Below are 19,390 nucleotides of genomic sequence, written 5' to 3' on the forward strand. Positions count from 1 at the left end.
TGGACTGATGGTTGGACAAAAAAAAGGCAGATTTGAGGCCACACTGAGCTCAAGGAAGTTGTGATTTTCTGCATTTGTCACTGCTTTCTGATGTTTGTGGCCCAAATGATTAATTAATTATCAAGGAAATAATTGGCAGGTTAATAGATAACAAAACACAAACCCTCAGAATTTCTAGGAGATATGCCTTTAAAAAAATAGCATTTTATTCAACTTTTAAGTGGCAAAACTTAAAATACACATCATATCAACCAAACTGTCAAACATTATTCCACTGTGTTCCAAACTGAAGTACACTCACTTTGGTTTGATATCACGATTTCCAGAGTAAAAATCTGTAATGATATCAAACCTTTGCTTTGTAAACACTAACAACACAACAAAACAAACTTTACTTTTTATGCTGATGATGACAGTGACAAAGTACATGCTGCTACACACACTATTATACAGTGATGCACTTCTTAGTCACTAAGGCAGCTCCTAAACAGATAAAGGTAAAAGCTAACATCACCAACCTAACTCAGTGACATCCGTTAGCAAGATCTATCTTGAGTTTGCTAACATTAGCTTGTGTTAGTCACCGTAAGTTACTGGTCACACCAGGCTAAGTTAAGCTTTAGCAGTAAAACACCTGGGTGTGTTAAGTTGAGCAACAGTGTTTTTTATTGTTCATCAATTTCACTGTTTATTCTAAGAGAAGGACTGTGGCATTTCTTCTTTTAAAGGTGACAGTCTCACTTTAAATTGTGAAGATGAACAGGAAATTTTTGGACAGATACTGTTAGATGACACAGCTTTTTGCGGTAGCTGATTTTTCTGTTTATCATTCAACCTTTTTTTCTTTTTATCAGTTTGTTCTTTTCAGACCAAAAGATGATTGACAGGTGACTGACTGGCATGTCAACATGTATTATGTCACACAGGGTGTGTATATTTTTGTATTTCTAACTGACTAAACTTACTTAGGTCCACTACCTTGGTTCTTCTAGAGCTTTCGTTTGACACATGCAAGCTCAGTAGATACCTCAGGTTGTTTTATTAAACTATCAAGAATGAACTTTTGACTATTATCTTTTAAAACAAAACAAAAGGGAAGTCCTAAAGGTGCTACAGATGAAAACATGACAGCCGCTGAGACAACAGGACCATGCAGTACAGTTGAAAGCTGAGGAGAAATGCTGTAAGTGGAAGTTTTTGTGAAACTACAAAGTCATGAATGATGAACTTTCATGCTTAATTTGTCAGATAGCTAGCTGGTGGTGGCTGCATAAATCAAAATTAGATTCTTTAAATACACAAATTAAAAATAAGAACTGAAAACAGCATGTACACTGGATTTTTTCCTCATATTTTCAAGGTGACTGGAAATGATTGTTCAAGTTACAAATGCAAACTGTAAACCTGAGAAGATAATGATTTTGATAAGTTATTAATTAAACAGTTTTGAGTATTATTTTTCAAGCAAATAATAATTAGCTCTAGTTTTTCATATGCGAGAAGTTACAGTTGAGTGTCTTTGGGGTTTGGGTTGTTGGACTTTTGAAAAGGGCCTCTGAAGATTTGTGACTTTTACTCATCTTTGATTTTACTTTTTGCAGACTAAACAATAAATCAACTAGTTGAGGAATAAATCAATTATGACAACAATTGTTAGCGACAGGCCCACTGTGAAACGACTGATTCATGAAACAGGCTTATTTAATTATATATTTAGTCAAACCCAGCCATACATACTCAGGGTTGTTCAAATAACTTTATAAAACAGGCCCCAGTTTTGTCAAAAAATAACCTGCCAGACAAACATCCTTATAAATCACTTTTCTTTATTTAAATCAGCGTTAGGCAGTTATGCTATGAACAACACAGGAAAATAAAAACAAAAAACAGTGACAAAAAGAAAAGACATTAAAACAAGAGAGATCCAGTTAACATTAACTGCACTTGGCACTGGATAAACGTTCATGGAAAGAGGAAAAAAAAAAAAATATACACATTTATCATACTCAAAATAGAAGTGCCTCCAGTAATCATTAAGTCGACCGTTGGGAGTGAAAGACTGGAGAACTTCAATACGGTCTCGCCAGTATTTCAACATCCAGAAAATACCGTTTCATTTACCCAGTTTAGCTGTGCTCTGCGCCCAGATTCAAGCCCGTCTCATCGTCAGCCTGCGACTGCCTCCGTGCTGTGGTGGATCTGAAGGAATACGACGGGTGAGGTGCTGTCCGTAATAACGCTACAACTGCTCACACCCGTTCATTCAGCTGGAGATTTACACCGAGAGGGGAGGCAGAGGCGAAGCCGCATGATGAGGAACAAATAGCATCACTCCCCCTTACCCCGAAAAAAATCCACAAACCCCAAAGTACCGTCACACACCCGATGTCAAGCTCAGGGGCTTTTCTTTGTGTTATTTGTCCCTTTTATAAATCAACCATCAATTCTTCATAAAAACATGGAGGAACTTCTGTTACCACAATACACTCCATTTACAATGGTAGTAGTGCACAGCAACAAAAGAAAAAGTAAATGGAAAAAAAAAAATAAAGATATAAATTGAACTCATACATCCAACAGAAAAAGGAAAAGCAAAAAAAAAGTAATCCCTCTCCCAGAAAAGAAAACTCATGATATCTTTATAAAAACCGACATAAAAATGTGATCAGTTCTCGCTCACCTGGAACAGATGCTGAAAGCGGCCCGTGGCTGTTTGTGGTGGACCCTGATTGTGATATTACACACGCTTACGAGTTGCTTTAGAAACTTTGCATCAATTTACCCCCTCTGTGGGTTTAATCGGGGGAGGAAACTAAACTTTCCGCAGCGTTTACCTGCCGAATTTCATTCACGACAAACCTACGTGCAGGTAAACATGCAGAGCTTGACATTACCGCCCTGGTTTTAAATGTTAACCCTTCAACTCGTAGTTTAAGTAAAGGAGAGGTTTCAGTGTGAATCTGCGAAGATAGAATTGGTTCTCGGGGCTTGCGAGGAAAAGTGTGAGCCAATCCCAAACCAGGAGAGAAGAGAGGCAGAGAGGAGAGAGGAGGAGGAGGAGAGCGGGGAGGTGACGGCTCGATTCCCTCTGATGTTTGAGGAGAATCAAGAGCCGAAAGACAAGAAGAAGAGGGATAAATAGATATATACTCTGCAATGTGGGCGAAGGGGAAATGTGTGTATGCCGTGTATGTGCGTGTTTGTGTGTTTGTATGTGTGTCTGTGTGTGTGTGTGTGTGTGTGTGTGTGTGTGCGTGTGGTCTGTCCGTCCAGTGCTTTATCTGACGGTGACTCCGAGTTTTTCCAGCACGCGGACTCCTTTCTCCTGGTACTCCTCCCGGGTCAGCCAGAAGTTGTCCTTGTCCTTCATGATGTCGGCCAGCACGGCTCCGCCCAGGAACACCATGTGCTTTCGCCTGGGAGGATCCTCGATACGGATCTTAAATTTCTACAAGACAAGGGGACACAAAGGCGTATAAGAGGGCCGCATGTAACAAAGACACATCCTGTATTCGACTTGTCTCAAAGTGTTGTTTTTCTCAACTCGGCTATGATAAAGATCTGACTGTTTTTCTAATCAGTGTGAACTTCATTCTGCACAGTTTCAGTCTGGACTACTTGGAGATCTGTATCGAAATTTGATCCAAAAGACTAAACCTAGTCAGGGTTTCCGCAGGGTTCATCAATTCCAAGTGTGTAGGAGAATCTGCGCAAAACTCGCACGTAACGCAAAAGTCCACATCTCGAGTCAGTGTTTGGTTTGTCTGTTCTGGTGGTGCAACGTTGCAAGTGTCTGCAGAACAGCTCATTCTGAAGTGACAAAAACACTTCAGGTTTATTTTCAGGTGATCATACACCAATGAAAACATACTGAAGTTACAATAATTAATCAAACATGAGCTGATTATTAAATTAATCAGCATTTTGATAATCTATTGATCGGTTTTAAGCCATTTTTTAAAAAGAAAAAAAACATTCATAGCCTGTGACATTTAAGGACATCATCTTGGGCTTTGGGAAACATTGATAGTAAATCTTCCCCATTTTGTGACATTTTATGGACCAAACAATAATCAACTATGAAAATAATCATCAGTTGCAGCCCTAAAGCTTATTTATGGATACTGTATTCCATTTCTGCCATATTTTGCCAATAAATCCCCCTAAATCTTACACACTGGACCTTTAATACACAAACATACCAGCCTAAATATGGCAGTATGATGGAAAACAACAAAGATGAAAAGGTTTTTTCATCATTATATTTTTAAATTACTTCCTGGCTGTATATAACAATGACATAATGAAATGAATTTGACCTGGAACCAGATAAGTGGCAGAAAATGGATGGATGGAATAACTAATTCAATTTCATTGAAGTTTTTGCTAAAAACATCACTACAAAGAGACAATGAGCTTCCTCGTCGCAGTAGTGACTGTTTGCCACAGGTCTAATGCTGCCAACTCAAACACCACATAAAAAGGACTGAACCGCCTCCTGCATCAACAACCAACTGTTGAAATAATCCCACTTCTAATTTATGGGTGTATAATGTCTCTCAACAGCCTGCAATGGCACACAAAAACTTTTTAATACCTTCTATGACCTGTTTTTTTTTTTTTGAGGTAAGTAAATTAAATGTTTAAAGGCTTTGGAAGACCAGCAGATACCCTACTAGCGTTTGTACATTCAAATCAATATTTGTAACTGCTGCCAAAGCAAACTAGAGAACAACTGTCATAATTTTGGTGCCTAAGGCATCTTGGCTCAACCAGCGTCGGCACCAGTACATAGCATGAAAACTAAACAGCTGTAGGGACTGATATTTGGAGCACCACCTAAAGCTCAACACTTGAAATGTGGTAACACAACTGAAGTGTGACACGGACAACCAAAAAGTGAACAAAAATGCATCTTTTTTTGATTTTCTAATTTGCATGTACAATACATTTTAATTGCATCTTAATAATGGTTATGAGAATGTTATAGTATATGTAATATTTTAACATTAAACTTTTCGGCCACATGAGGGCATAACAAACTGTAAACACAATACTGATGTAAAGTGTACAGCAAACATTTACCAATTTAAACATCCAGCAGCTACAGAGTACTATTAGCATTTATTTGGAGTCATTTTTTGGTGGTGAATATTGAGTCCAACATTTACTCTCCTTAAGCTCTGTTTTGGTCTCTACCTACTCCTGAGGGAAATATGTGAAGACAGCTGCTCGACACAAATTAGAGCAGTGACAGTGAACCAAAACAGTATGATTTGGCTGACACAATTAATTTAAAGATGCTAAAAGGCTCAGAAAAGCTGCAGAATAACATTTCTGTTAATTCTCTGTGGGTTTATTACTACAAATATCACGTTACTCACCGTTTCAATGTTTGTTATTCTAAAAATACTGATTAGTGCAACTTTAAAGTGATAGTCCACTCAAAATCAGCTTGAAAAGTGGCTTTAATTCATGTCAGTTACTGCTGACTTTGATGCTGACAAGTTTTGAAGATTTATCAAGTATCAAAACATTAACACAAACTTCTCAAACCACTCCTGCCGCACAATCCACTTCCCTGCTCTCTGTCTGTATGCTCAGTATGTTCCAAACACTCATATTTTCACCAAATAGGGCCAAAGACACAGCTTCTGTTTGTTGCTCACGTGACTAGCTGTCTAAACGCAGTCGCAAGCAACAAACAAACAGCTAAAGATGCTAGCTACAAACGGAGGTGGTGTATTAGGCCGTATTTTGACTGTTTGGAAGATCAGACGGAGTATTTGGAACAGCAGATACCTGGAATATGCAACAGGAATGGTTTAAGAAATATGTTTTGATATCTCTTTCCCCTAGCTGTGAAATGTTTTCAACAGTGGAATCTATTGTAATTGACATGAATTCAAGGAGACCACAGCCACTACTCTCTATGAAAGAGTAAACTACATACTTTAACAGCCATCTTTGAAGCCAACACAGCTCAGTATTTGGTATAAAAAAAAAAAATAAATGTATACTTTTATGCTGCTTTTCAAGAACGATACAGGAATAAAACTCTCATTCACTATATGTGAAAACTTCCTTTCCAAAAAGAAGATAAACACTCTAAGAAAGCGGCTGCAGTTGTGGGCAGAAAAGTAAAGCACATAATGACTTGCTTTTAAACGTATGAGTCATCTGAGGACCTTTGTTTACACAATAGTTCTGTGTAAAATCATCTTGTGTCTTTGGAATACTGACTTGGAAATGAGACGTAGTGATATTTTTCCAAAACAAATATTTATCATGGGGAAGTGAACCCCACATATGTTGCTATTAAAGTGTTCTGTTTGAGTTAAATGAGTGTCTGTTGACCTCTGGCACCACCTGGTGGTGGTCTGTGTACCCTGCACCAGTCTCAGACATCACATAATGATCAACTTAAGAGCTGCAACAATACACTGATTATTCATTCAGCATTTTTAGTATTTTTTTAAGAAAACAAAAAGCCAAAATTCTCTGATTTCAGCTTTTTAAATGTGAATATACCTGGTTTCTTTACTCCTTTATGACAATAAAATGAATATCTTTAGTTTAGGGATGTCAGCATGAGCTTAGGGAAACACTGTTAGACATTTTCCTCCATTTTCTGACTTTTTATAAACCAAACAACTAATTTATTAATCAAAAAAATAATCAACAGATTAATCAACAATGAAAATAATTGTTAGTTGCAGTCCTAATCAAATTTGCTCCTCGACCTTGCAGATGTGTTCAAGGCAGACATGGTTCAAGTAGAGAAGTGCTCATAATATTCTACTGTGAACTCCCAGTGTGTGGGATTTAAGATCGTCAGGACAAAGGAGATACTGTCAGATGTCAGTCACCGTTCACATACTAAACTGACTCAAATGTGTTCCCTGTGGTTGCTGCACCTTTACTGCTTTCTCCACATGTGGGAAACCCCACCCAGGCCAACTTAAACAAACCCAGGGAATCAGCTGGAAATGGTAATTCACACAAACTGAAAGGCCTGATGCAATAAAGACAGACTTTAGCTCATCTGAACCTTCAGAGGACTCCTACACTTTTTTAAGATTACATTGGTCAGTCAAGCCTGCAACAATTATTTTAATTACCAATAAATCTGTTGATTATTTTCTCTATAATCAATTCTTTTTTTGGTTTACATAATGTCAGAAAATGGTGATAAAATGTCAGTCAAGGTTTCCCAAAGCCCAAGATGACATCTTGTTTCTTCCACAACTCAAAGATTTTCAGTTTTCTGTCAGAAAAAAACAGAAAATATTCACTTTTAAAAAGCTATAATGGAGGAATTTTGACTTTTTTTCCTGAAAAAAAAAAAAAAACTGATAAATTGATTATCAAAATAGTTGGTGATTAATTTAATAAATCATTAACTGCTGCAGCTCTGGTCACAGTCCAATTGACACTGACCAAGTTTCAACTTGAGCTTAAATTAATGGTGTATGACCTGGTTTCCCTGTAAACCACATACAAACATTTTTTAGCGCAGAGTCCTTCCATATTGCTCTTCACATAGTCAACAGCGTAAATATAAATGAGGCACTGATATCTCACCGAAAGTTTGTCCACATCTCCCTTGAGCACACGCTCCAGGTACAGCTGCTTGAGTTCCCTCTCCAGTCGTGAAGGCAGACCTGGGTACATGGTGGATCCTCCTGATAGCACGATGTGTTTGTAGAACTCAGGCCTGACGACGACAGAAAGAAGGTGAGAACAGGAAGAGACCCAACAACATGCAGATGGGAAGGGAAGAAGAAACAGCTGGCTTCCTTCCATATTTTACCATGTTAAGATAAATAGTACTTTTCAACAGCTATATACTATTAACCCTGTATTAATGTGATTGGATATGATTGCTATCATTATTGTCTGGCCAGGCTCAGGTTAAACTCTTTGCAAAACATGCATAAATACATAGAGAGAATGAAAGGCATAGAAAATTGCTTTGCCATCCGGGGTAAAAAATGGCATACAACACGGTGCTGGAAAGACGTAAGGTCCCATTCAGGGTAAGTAAATTATGTGGTATCAGCTCAGTACATTGGAATTACATACTTGCCAATACGATACCAGGATTTTTGGCCAGCACAGGAGGCATTTTCCGATATTAGTACCAGAACAGCTCTTGTGTCAAGTCCACAAATGTTGAAAATTTGCTTTAAAGACTCTGCAGATTTAAATCCCTCCATGAATTCTACAAAATAGATCATTCAACTCCAATAGCAAGGCATAAATAATGATAGATTGGGTTTCCAAGCCTACACTTTCTTGGATATTTCTACTCTTTTACATGCCCAAAGATCAATTTTCATACTTTCCATACAAAACTCTGGTGTGCAAGAAATATCTAGTTTGATGTCCAAAACACTTTATTGCGTCAGTGGGAGCTCTGCTGGGCCGACACCACCATTTTGCATATCTCAGTCTGCGTGCGTGTGCTGCGACTTGTTAATGTTGCGTGTTAATGTGTGCCAGAGCAGGAACACTCTGAGTGAAGTACACATTGATGTATCTGTGCGCTTTCCTTAGCCTCACCTGGTGTCTATATCGGCTGCCTGGATGGTGTTGAAGAGGAGCTCGGCCACTCCGACACCCTCCACGTTGATGAGGTGGGGCTGGAACAGAGCCTCCGGGGCCTCAAACCGCTCTCCTCCCACCTTGATCACACGACCATCTGGCAGCTGGAGATGTGTAGGAGGGGTGAGATGAAAAGAGAAGGAAAAAAGAAAATCTGACACCACTGAAGAGGTAGGATTTAATGTATGACTCAACGGAGAGTCATAAATCTAAGAAATGTAAGAATCAAGAGTGATACTGTTCAATGGTTGTTTGTGATGTATGAAAGGAAGTGAGAACTCTGTAAACCTTTTTAAAAGAAAGATTTGTGTGTGCTTGCTGCAGTTTGAAAATAAAGTCCTACAAGACTGTAGAGTGTAGGCTCCAAACTGAGTGGAGTGAACGTGTGTGTGCCTATAAAAAGGCTTCATTCAGCCGAGGGCAGTGGGAGGAAGTGGAGCCCAGCCACCGCCGCAAAGTGGCTGCACAGGAAATGATGTAACGCACAGTTCAGGGCCCTTCGGCCACAGTTACATTGCCCTCCTTGTTTCGGCACACTCGCGCACACAAAACGATACTTACACATACATGTTCACACACCTACACGCACAAAGTCGCCTACACTAACCCAAACACTCATGGTCAGTGAGCTCTGAGACACAACATGTGCTCGCTAAGGCGTGCAGGAACACAGACTTTCAGGACCTGCGTTTAGATTCTGTGGTTCCCTCTGCGGGGAAAAGGGCCTTGGAAAGAAAAGCAAGCCTGGTTAAAGGAGCGCTGCACCCCCATATGTGTGAGTCCCAGAGAAAACAGTTAGTCAGCAGCACTGCCCTGTCCTGAAGCAGCCAACAGAGCCAACGACGGGCATGTGGTAGTCTACTTAGCTCGGTGAAGAAACAGATTTAGTTACCCCATTAGTTTTGATTACTTCAAAATACTGCCACTTTTGAATAACAAATCCTTTGAGAGGGATTCTTTCTACAATGCTATTTTAAGCGGAAATGTGAAACTTGTGCGCATGTGGTGTGCATAAAAAGAAATTATTTTAAAGTAAATAAAACAAAAAGGAGAATCCCAAGGGCTGGAAAGATTTGCTATTTTGGCACCCTCCCCCCCAACCCCACCAAAAAAAACACAAACAGCCAGCTGCTTAATTTTTGAGTAAATTTTCTTTGAGTGGTTAATTGCACATTTGTATCCCCCAAATAAAAACATTCTTTGTCTTTTTCATCCTTCTCTTGAGCTCATGTCTCTCATTTAGCTCATTTTTCTGTTTCTTTAATAAGACATGTTCTTTTTATTATTGTTTTACAGCCTTTTTATTGGACAAGTCACTGGGAGAGATGTTGGACCTTATTAAAATTGCAGAAATTCTCTCTTACATCCTCTCTCTTTGGATCTTTATTTGGATGTGTGTGTTATCTATTACTGTGTTCCTCTTTTATATCCAATTCCTGTTTTTCCTCCATTTGATGCCAACTGAGCTGAGTGAATACTGCACAAAATGTCCATGTGAGGGCAGCAACCTGTTTTAAGGCAGGATACACACACTGGCTACTGTGTCTGAACACCTAATTAAATGACAGCCACAAAAACCAGGTTACATAATAAGCTCAGCAGCAGTTAAACAAGGTTGTGAAACAACTCACACAAACAGGTACAAAAAGCCACATCCTAAACTTCCTCTTTAAGTATTAATAGAGTGACTGCACCAACAACCTGCGCGCTGACGTGTAGGGATGCCTCAGTGAGGAAATTTTCCCATTGGTTAATAAACTCATGACAACACCGGTGTTACCGATAACACCAGACATTTTACAAGAGAAGATATTCATTGATGAAGCTAAGTTTCTGTAACCTCACAGCATCTTTAGATCTTCCCCTTACTTTGAACAAACAATGCTTAGAAGTTTGGTTCATTATTACATTTGGAGCTGCCAGATCTATCAAAGCTCCTGTTAGCTCCTTGTCAAGGCAAGTTTGGTTTAGCCAAAATAGCCTTACTGCAGTTTTGACTAATTAGCACTACCTAACGCCTTAATGGTGATGTATTGGACAACAGAATGGTCACTTTAATGTCTTGAGTACACTCCAAACGGGTGTTAGGTGATGCTAGGGCACCATATAATTGCCCTTCCAGCAGATTTAAGTCTGTACAGCCATATCCAGTCAAGCAACCACATACCAGGCTGTGATTAGCCTAGAGGGTTATGTTTGAAATCTGCCTCTGGCTGCACAGAGTAGACACTTTCAGTTCATAATTGTAGTGTCCGTCTTCAGATGAAGTAGGCTATTGATAACATGCTTAGACGGTGGGGGGGTGGCAAGTACTGTAATTACTGTATGTGGTAAGTATAATATAATCATATTTTTTAAGTCTACAGGCATACATAAATGAAAGTAGTTGTATTGTGTTGAAAACTAAAACATGAGTATCTACCGTGTATGATTCCACCAGCACGGTGGTCTCCAGCGCCAGCTTCTGCTCCTGCTCGATGTTGTATCCCACGTAGCACAGCTTCTCCTTCATCATGCGCACCGTCTCAAAGTCTGCAGAGTGGTTGAAGGCGTAACCCCTCAACAACAACAACTGTACCCAGACAAGAAGAAAGAGGACAGGGGAGGGGGAAGGAAAAAGCAGGAAGAAGGTAAAGAAGATCAGAAAACGTTATTCTTTAGAGTGATTTACTGAAATCACTTGATAGGTTTATTTAAGAGGAACGAGAGGTACTGCTACTCAAAATTAAGACCTTGTTACTTCCTTTTGCAAAGATGATGAGTGCTTGCTTCCTAAAAGTCAAGATGACTCCAGCAAACAAGTTTGGATTATGATTATAACCCATTTTAGGAGACTGAACTTATGATATGGTATTTAAATCAGTCAAAATGACATATTCATACAGTATATACTCTCATAACACACTGCCTTGTTTACACTGCTAGTTTTTATTGTGCGCTTTTTTACTCTGTCTCACAGTGAGAGACTGTCTCATACCTTGATGAGGTAGCGGGTGATGTCCCTGCCTGCAATGTCCAGGCGTCTTGTCAGGTGGGGCAGGCTGAAGCCCTCATACACTGGACAGATGTGCGTCACACCATCACCAGAGTCGACCACCACACCAGTCAGAAGGCCTAAAACACACAAACACAAAGGTGTGTACACACACACACACACACACACACACACACACACACACACACACACACACACACAACAGTTAATGATCTACACTTCGACCAATATAGGTGTGTTTTATCCAGTGTGTGCTTTGGGCTACTGATTGTTCCCCTTGTTGACACACAAAACCTAAAAAGATAACACATGTAATGTAACAATTAACTGCTAATAAGTGCTCACAAGTTGGTAATACATTCAGAGACAAAATGGTAGAGCAGTACACAGACCTCGTGCAGGGCTGTGTGTTCAAAATAGACTTTTTGTTGGCGAGTTCACCTGATAGTGCTTGAAACACCACACAGGCAGACTTTAACACACCAAAACACTTCAAACAAGGTCAGGAAATCATGTCTGTCATTGGAACATTGTGAGGTGATGTTCATGTGACTGTCTAGACTTTCTGACAAGAAATTCATACTGGTATCCAAGTATCCTCATAAAACAAATCTTTGCACAAAGTATTTGACAAAGGTTAAAGTTAAATGCTGCCAGACAAAGCTATTTCCACTAATGAAATGCCTTCTGGGGTGCCTTCATAGCTCAACTGGTGGAGCATGTGCCCAAAGTACTGAGGCTAAGTCCTCTGCACTGGCCATGCATTTGATCCCCTTTTGCTGCATGTCACCCTCCCGCTCCATCTCCCCTTTTCCTGTCCTAAGTTCAGCTGTACTATCAATTAAAGGCATAAAAGACCCAAAAAGTCTGCTGTCTCTGGGCTAGTGAATTACACAATATTAACCTGTTAGAGCAAATCTAAGTTGTAAGTGAGAGGTTTGATACAGAAACTGTGGAAATCAATAGCATGCTGCAAGCATCTTGCGACCATGTCCACTTACCTTGGGCATACAGTGTCAGCACGGCCTGAATAGCAATGTAGACTCCCGCAAACTGATAGGTCTCAAACATCACCTGCAGGAGAGGCCAGGCAGACAGTTAAGTATAATTGTTTGTTGATGAAAACAAACAAATATAGTACATCTCAGTGAATTACTGGTGCAACATCCATCAGTGACTACATATAACAGCATATACACAACATATAACAGCCGTTATTCCAAAAAGGACAAAATTCCTGCTAAGCCGTTTACATTACAATGGAAATTAATATTACACTAATATTCCTGTTTGCATGCAGACATGCATACTCCAATTATGGAAAAGTGGGATGGCTGGAGCTGCTTAAACCATATTTCTTCTTTGCATAAATAAATACATTTTAAAAACTGCACTTTTTAGAATTTTTCCACCAAAAGCAGATTAGCTCCACTGTGTGTACGCAGCATTCCTCTTTCATTTGTTCAAACACCTTTGCGATATTGGCACATATGAAAAACACAAATCTTTCATGTTAAAAATTCCAAGTAAAGCATGCATCTCTACCCCAGCCTTGCAAACTGTGGCCTTGTTGGTTTGTTTACAACACACAGAGCTGACCGCTCAGAATATGCAAAAGGATTATAGTGTCTACTTGACCTGTATCAAATAAATACTGTCATATTCTGAATAATAATGGAAAATTAGTGTGCATGTAAACACAGTCAGTGATAAAGAGTAGAAAAGATCTTCTGACCTACAGTAAAAAGGCATAAATCTGTCCTCTTTTCTTTTCCTCTAACCCAATTCCAAAAATAACCTCCAAGCTGAACACATGCATGAAATAAATCTCAACATGTTAAATATGTTAACAGACCTCAATTATTTTTTCGCGGTTCTTGGTGGGGTTCATGGGCGGCTCGGTCAGCAGGATCTTGCAGTTGCGGGAGTCAATGTTGAGCTTCTCTGGCCCGAAGGTGTAGTCCCACAGGTGCTTCATGTCATCCCAGTTCCTGACAATGCCGTTCTCCATGGGGTAGTTGACCTCCAGCATGGAGCGCAGCTCGCTGGCCTCGTCCCCTACCATCAGGTCCTGTGGGGAGAGGTCAAAGGTCAACACAGATAAATATTCAGAAGCTCTGCAGTGTAGCCCTCCATGTCTGAAGCCCAGTTTGGACAATTCAGAGCCACTGGGAGTAGGAGGGAGCACTGAGTATTGGTTTAGGGCAATAAAAGTCATTTAAACGTGCCCCGTTGGCCTGTTGGTCTCATAAAATCAGATTAACTGGATCATCAAGCTTTCACTCGCCTTGAGACAAGTCATCTGTCAGATGACGACAGATGCATTCACGTCCTAACCCAAAATAGTTTTTGGTTTAAAATTCAGTTACCCAGCATGCACAACAAGCCATTATTTTCCATGCATCTACACCTGGAAACACTTGTGACTCCCTCTAGCTACAGTAAACCACTTGTTTTAGTACCATTCAACTAGCTGCATGCAAGGCAGCCTGGCAATGTAAACAACTGCTGGGTTAGAGCTCAGTGTTAGCCACACAGTCAAGCATCTCACGTTCCATTTGGAGACATCAAAAGCCCACTGAAGGCAGCCATTTTATGGGTTCATCCTGTGTGCTTTGGCATTAACAAAGTACCAGTCACAGGCATTGCCTCCATGTGGTCTCAATAAAAAAAAAGTAAAAAGAAAAACAGAAAAACAGATGTGCTTCCCTCTCAAACTTTCAGCTGTCTGCCATGCTTCCTCGACTTGGGACACTTCCTTTGCACTTGTAAAGGTGAAACACTCACAGATACTGAGGCAAAGACTCTGAACTGGACATTCCAACAGTAAGGTAAACAGATCTGTGATGCATATATACATAACGTTTATCATCTAGCACTGAGCATTTTAGCTGCAGCTGACGTTTTAAGTTCTTTTAGCTGAAAATGGCTGTGATTATTTCAGTCCTTAAATAGCAGCAGGATGGGGGGGGGCTGTAGCTGTCAGGATGCACCAGCAGATCAGAGGCTCTGGGAATGGAATCGGTCCAAAATCTCTTTTAGCACTCCATCGATAACAGCTGGCCTATGATTCATCACAGCCATTTCTGCAACACTTTCAGCCTGGAGAGAGGAGTGCATTAACATAAGGGCTGTACATCTCCCTGCCTCTCATTTGGCCAACAACACTCAAACTCAACAGCAAAAATTAACAAACTAGTATGGATGTAAAAAATGGAATCACCGTGTGAGTAAAAACAGATTAAGGAAAACAAATAAAGAAAACACACTGGACAAAATAAAGAAAAAAAAATATTGAAAACAAAATTAAGAGAGCTTAATTTTGGGTTGAGATCAAAACATGACACAACTCTCCGGAGCAGGCAAGAACAGGAGGCACACACCAACCTGAACTTACCATCTTCTGGGCATTCTACTTCATCGTTGGGGAACAAAACATGTAGGAAGAGGAAGGTAGATATTTAAAAAAAAGAAAAAAGAAAAAAAGATGGCTAAACAAAAGAATTCGAAAGAACGGGAGAAAGACAGAGATAGGATGCATGCCAAAATAAAATAGGAAACTCTTTGATATTTAGACCTCTGACACCAAATCAACTGATCCTTACCTAAATTGCAGTATCTATTCAAAGATTTCATATTTTTAGGAATGCACTGGAGAAAGAGTTATTTGTACAAAACGGATGTCTAAAAGGTAGAGCTTGTGATTAGATGATTGATTTCAAAACTGAATGGTAAGGTGCGATTTCATATCTTTCATTGTCATGCTCATTTCCAGATTATATTTTCATTTTATCACTGGTTTCCATTGTCCTTCAAATAAAGACTTGCCATGGTCAAACTGAACAATCTTTCCAGGAACACCAGGTGGACCTGTCCTTACCTTGATCTCAATGTTTCCCACTTTTGCTGTCGAGCGAATGATGGGCCTCCCAACAAGCGCAGGGAAGATGTGCTCTGGGAAGTTGGAGCCTGCATAGCCGCACTTGACAAACTAAGAGAGTGAAACAAGAAAACCAGAGCACAGAGGAAGTGATGAGGAAATGCATTTAAGTCCAGAGGAGATAAACTGTACTATAAAGAGACAACGTCACGGTCATCCTGCTGATAACAGGGGGTTTAACTGGCATTTAGACTGAGATAAAAATGTAACCGCCAACGCTACAATCCCAGAACCTCTGTGTGTATGTGTGAACATCTGTGGCCAGTGCCTTCTTTAGCCTCTGAAAAAATGATAGAAAATCTTAGGTTAAATGTTTTTAATGATGATCTACACCTTTTTAATCAATAACAATAAACATATAATTATGGTTCATTTCATCTTTTGGTGCATTTATCAATCCCTCAAATCAGGGTGCAAAATTAATTTTTGATCCTCCATCTACCAGCCACCTGCATATTTTTAAAAGTAGTTGGCTGGTGTTGATTTTGTGCCCTTGCTAAAAACTTGAAAATATTTAAAAGGTTTAAAATCCCCAGATGTTAATATGACACTGACAAAAATCAAACACTGCAATATTTCTTAAGTAAAGTACTATGATATGTCTATATGAATAATGTCACAGTATTTTCAGATTTTTTATTTTTTTTTGGCCATAAAGACAATCATTAGCAATATTCAGCCATAAAGGCCAAGCAGGTCGAGTCACTTACTATTCATTACACAGAGCGGCAAACAGTTACATGAGCTCAGTGAACTGAATCACTCAACTGTATTATAGTATTTAAGACCAGGAAAAGAAAGCATCTAAGCTGTATAACAGTATCACAATAAGTAAAATGCCAGAAAATGTCTTGTCTCAGATTAAAATACTGTTATCAGGTTAACATTTTGTTCAACTTTAACACATCTTCTGCATACAAGTTGTGATCCTGCAACACACACTTGAACAATTCCTCTGCAATAACATTAGTTTTAATGTTGCTGTTAAGTGTAGAGCCGCAACTAATGATTAACTACATTATCAATTCATCTTTCTATTATTTTCTCAATTAATTGTTTAGTGGTTTGAGCCATTAAATGTAAGAACATGAATAATGACCAGTGTTTTCAAAGGTCCAAAGTGATGTCCTCAAATTGTTGTTTTTTTCCACAACAAAAAGATGTTCAGTTAAATATCACAGAGGAATAAAAAATTACATTGACATTTATTTTAAAAATGACTCAAAAATTATTCAATTACCAAAATAGTCTGCGATTAATTTCATAGTTGATTAATAATTGATTAACTGTTGCAGCTCTAGTAAAGTGTATGCCTGTTATCAAAACATTATATACACACTCACATAATGGTTTAGTGTTCACAGTTGCCATAGTTGTATGCCAGATTCTTCTACGTGTTTACTATGTGTCACTACCTCAATTTATATAAAAATTACAGAAAATGCATTTTTTGACAGTGTCAATGGTTAAATTCAAAGATGATCCACCACACAATATTTACCTAATTAAAGTTAACTTTTAGAACCAGTTCACACAGCTCACTACTGCCATGTCTCTAATCTGGTTGAAGATAAGTTCACAGAAGCAGTTCTCCTTCCACAGTCAATTTTAATGAGGGATTGTGATTTATACCAATAAACCAAAATATTCAGAGTTTAAATTGATTTTTGCAGCTGCATGAGCTTGTAGAGTTGAGCTGTCAGACCTTACAGCGGCCTAGGAAGTAAAACAGCACACATCAGTGCTTTGAAAATGTGCTAGTGACATATGTGGCTGTGGTTCAGTCTCTTCTCACTTCCTCTTGATTTCTTCGTTCAACCCTGACACAGGGCAGATTTTTTTTTTCTGGCTTCGCATAATGCTCTTGAAAAAGACACATCTCAAAAAAGCCTCATTAGTCAGTGACGTGCTGAGCCAACATCCTCTTTGTGTGCTGTGAGGTTAGACAGGAAGTCGCCGCGATACAAATCTGCAGTGTTACCTGTGTGAAATGACCACGTCTGAGTCCAAAACTATTATCACAGGTCAGCAAAATGTATGATATATGCTAGATGGGATAGAAACTGCTCATACTATCTAAAAACCACAGCAGCTTGGAAATCTCCTAAATTCACCAGCTTAATGGACTACTGAAGTACCTCTTAATACATAAATCTTAATACACACCCACAATTTATTAATGTAGCTATCTGTCAACCCGTCAAAATTGGAGATGTGTAAAAATAACAGCTGAGTAAGGATGAATGTATTAGTGAGCAAGGTATGCGATGTGGTATTATAAAGGCCCAAAGACCTTACTACCGGCTAGTTATGTGACATTTCTATCCGGGAAGTTGGTGCTAGCTTCTGTACAGGAAAACATAAAGGTGGTTCCTCAATGAACCTGTCTGACACGGCCTAGCTAACGTTACACCTCACTAACCGACATTTGGGATCAGTGCAAAAGTCCATCTACTGTGTTTGAAAGTTAAATCAAATATACAACGTGAATGACTCTGCAAATTCCGCACCGTTTGCAAAACAAATCACTGAAATGACCGACGCAGCTGCCAGACAGTAAAGCAGACAGCCAGCTGTTGGATGCTAGCAAGGAGCTAGCAGGTTAGCTAGATGCCTTAGCTTAGTAGCCGCTGACAGCAAATGAGCAGTTATTCTTCTGCCTTAATTTGAGGGTTTATGTCGGTATGAGAGCTACAGCCAGAGCTGCGTGCTCAGCTTTTATCCTGACATTTACACCCGCTCAACGTGCTGTTTCCGTGTCGGGTCTGGATGAATGAAAATTAGCTGGCTAACAGGCTAGCTAGCTACCCACCCAGTTAACGCTAGCAGCTAACAGCCCCACTTCCTGTTTCAGCAAATCGGTCGACATAACGGCGCCGTCTAAAGCAAGCTATGGGTTCATAGCATGCCAAACCGAAACGCTAAACTTACCCCGGTCCCATTGTCACAGACCACCACTTTCCTTCCCTGGCTGTCCATTATGTAAAAGCCCAGTTGCCGCTGAACCTCCCTCAACTTTCTTCGGCAAGCCGGAAGGAAGACACACCAACCCGGCCGATAGGAGGAAGGGAAGGGTGCTCATCCGGTGCGAGACAGAGCAGAGTTGTTCAAATGACAGGTACTCCCTCCAAGATACATGATCAGCCTCTAAACACTTACGTCAAGGGATAAATTTCTTAATTATAAGACATCCACTGACTTGTTGCATTGCTATGAATAAAGTTATTTAAAATTCTGGCTAAGTCAGCATGCAACACCTAAAATAAGTGCAGTGTCTCTGTGTAAGGCTTCCCATCTAGCTGTAAATTTTTATTTTTATTTCCTGAATAGTCAGAATCTTTAACTTGTTCTTACTGATGGGCAAATCCCAGAATATTATTAATCAGTTAATTGATAAATGAGTTTATAAAGCTAATGCAAAAACTAAACTACTCAATAAGATCTTCTTATTTTCTTTGGTCTCTTTTGTTATCTAACACCTCTTTCCCAATAGAATAGGCCACATAACTCATTCAGCTGTAATATCCAACATATTGTTGGTAAAAAAAAAAAAAAAATGCATTATAGGCCTACTGTGTATGTGTGTCTGTGTGCTCCATAACTACTAACTAGCATGCACTGTGACCTGTCTTAACTACCTTATGCAACTGGAGAAAGATGATCATGCAAAGCATTTCTGTGTTAGTTTGAGAAATTAGATAGGTTGCCAAATCTATGCGTGATGAAAAAGATGTTTAATGTTAAAATATGCCATAAAGGAAGTGTGTTGCATTATATAATGCAACATAATAATAAAAATAATTAGTTTTTCCCTCTTACATAAATTTTAAACAGAACACTACAATTTG

General features: G+C 39.3%; 1 protein-coding gene across 2 annotated transcripts; it reads right to left on the reverse strand.

Annotated features, from left to right (window-relative positions):
* Positions 1-1,806: 1,806 nt before the first annotated feature.
* Positions 1,807-18,629, reverse strand: LOC146315671 (actin-related protein 2-B-like). Of its 2 annotated transcripts, XM_084736583.1 has the most exons (10): positions 18,474-18,629; positions 15,483-15,593; positions 15,000-15,014; positions 13,458-13,673; positions 12,604-12,676; positions 11,585-11,721; positions 11,030-11,179; positions 8,566-8,711; positions 7,585-7,717; positions 1,807-3,448 (listed from the first exon to the last, which is right to left on the reverse strand). In XM_084736583.1, the coding sequence occupies exons 1-10, from the start codon at positions 18,519-18,521 to the stop codon at positions 3,278-3,280; spliced, it is 1,200 nt and encodes a 399-aa protein (XP_084592709.1). In that variant the 5' UTR covers positions 18,522-18,629; the 3' UTR covers positions 1,807-3,277. The 2 variants fall into 2 exon arrangements, with proteins under 2 accessions (XP_084592709.1, XP_084592710.1); XM_084736584.1 differs by lacking the exon at positions 15,000-15,014.
* Positions 18,630-19,390: the final 761 nt, after the last annotated feature.

The sequence above is a fragment of the Lutjanus erythropterus genome, chromosome 14 (genome assembly GCF_056507025.1).
Source record: "Lutjanus erythropterus isolate fLutEry1 chromosome 14, fLutEry1.hap2, whole genome shotgun sequence".
Classification (NCBI taxonomy): domain Eukaryota; kingdom Metazoa; phylum Chordata; class Actinopteri; order Lutjaniformes; family Lutjanidae; genus Lutjanus; species Lutjanus erythropterus.

Coding starts and splice junctions, on each gene's coding strand:
- LOC146315671 (XM_084736583.1), bottom strand. CDS start 18,521: ATGGACAGCCAGGGAAGGAAAGTGGTGGTCTGTGACAATGGGACCGGG. Junction 12,677..13,457: donor ACCGCGAAAAAATAATTGAG/GTCTGTTAACAT, acceptor CCTCTCCTGCAG/GTGATGTTTGAGACCTATCA. Junction 3,449..7,584: donor GAGATGTGGACAAACTTTCG/GTGAGATATCAG, acceptor CTTGTCTTGTAG/AAATTTAAGATCCGTATCGA.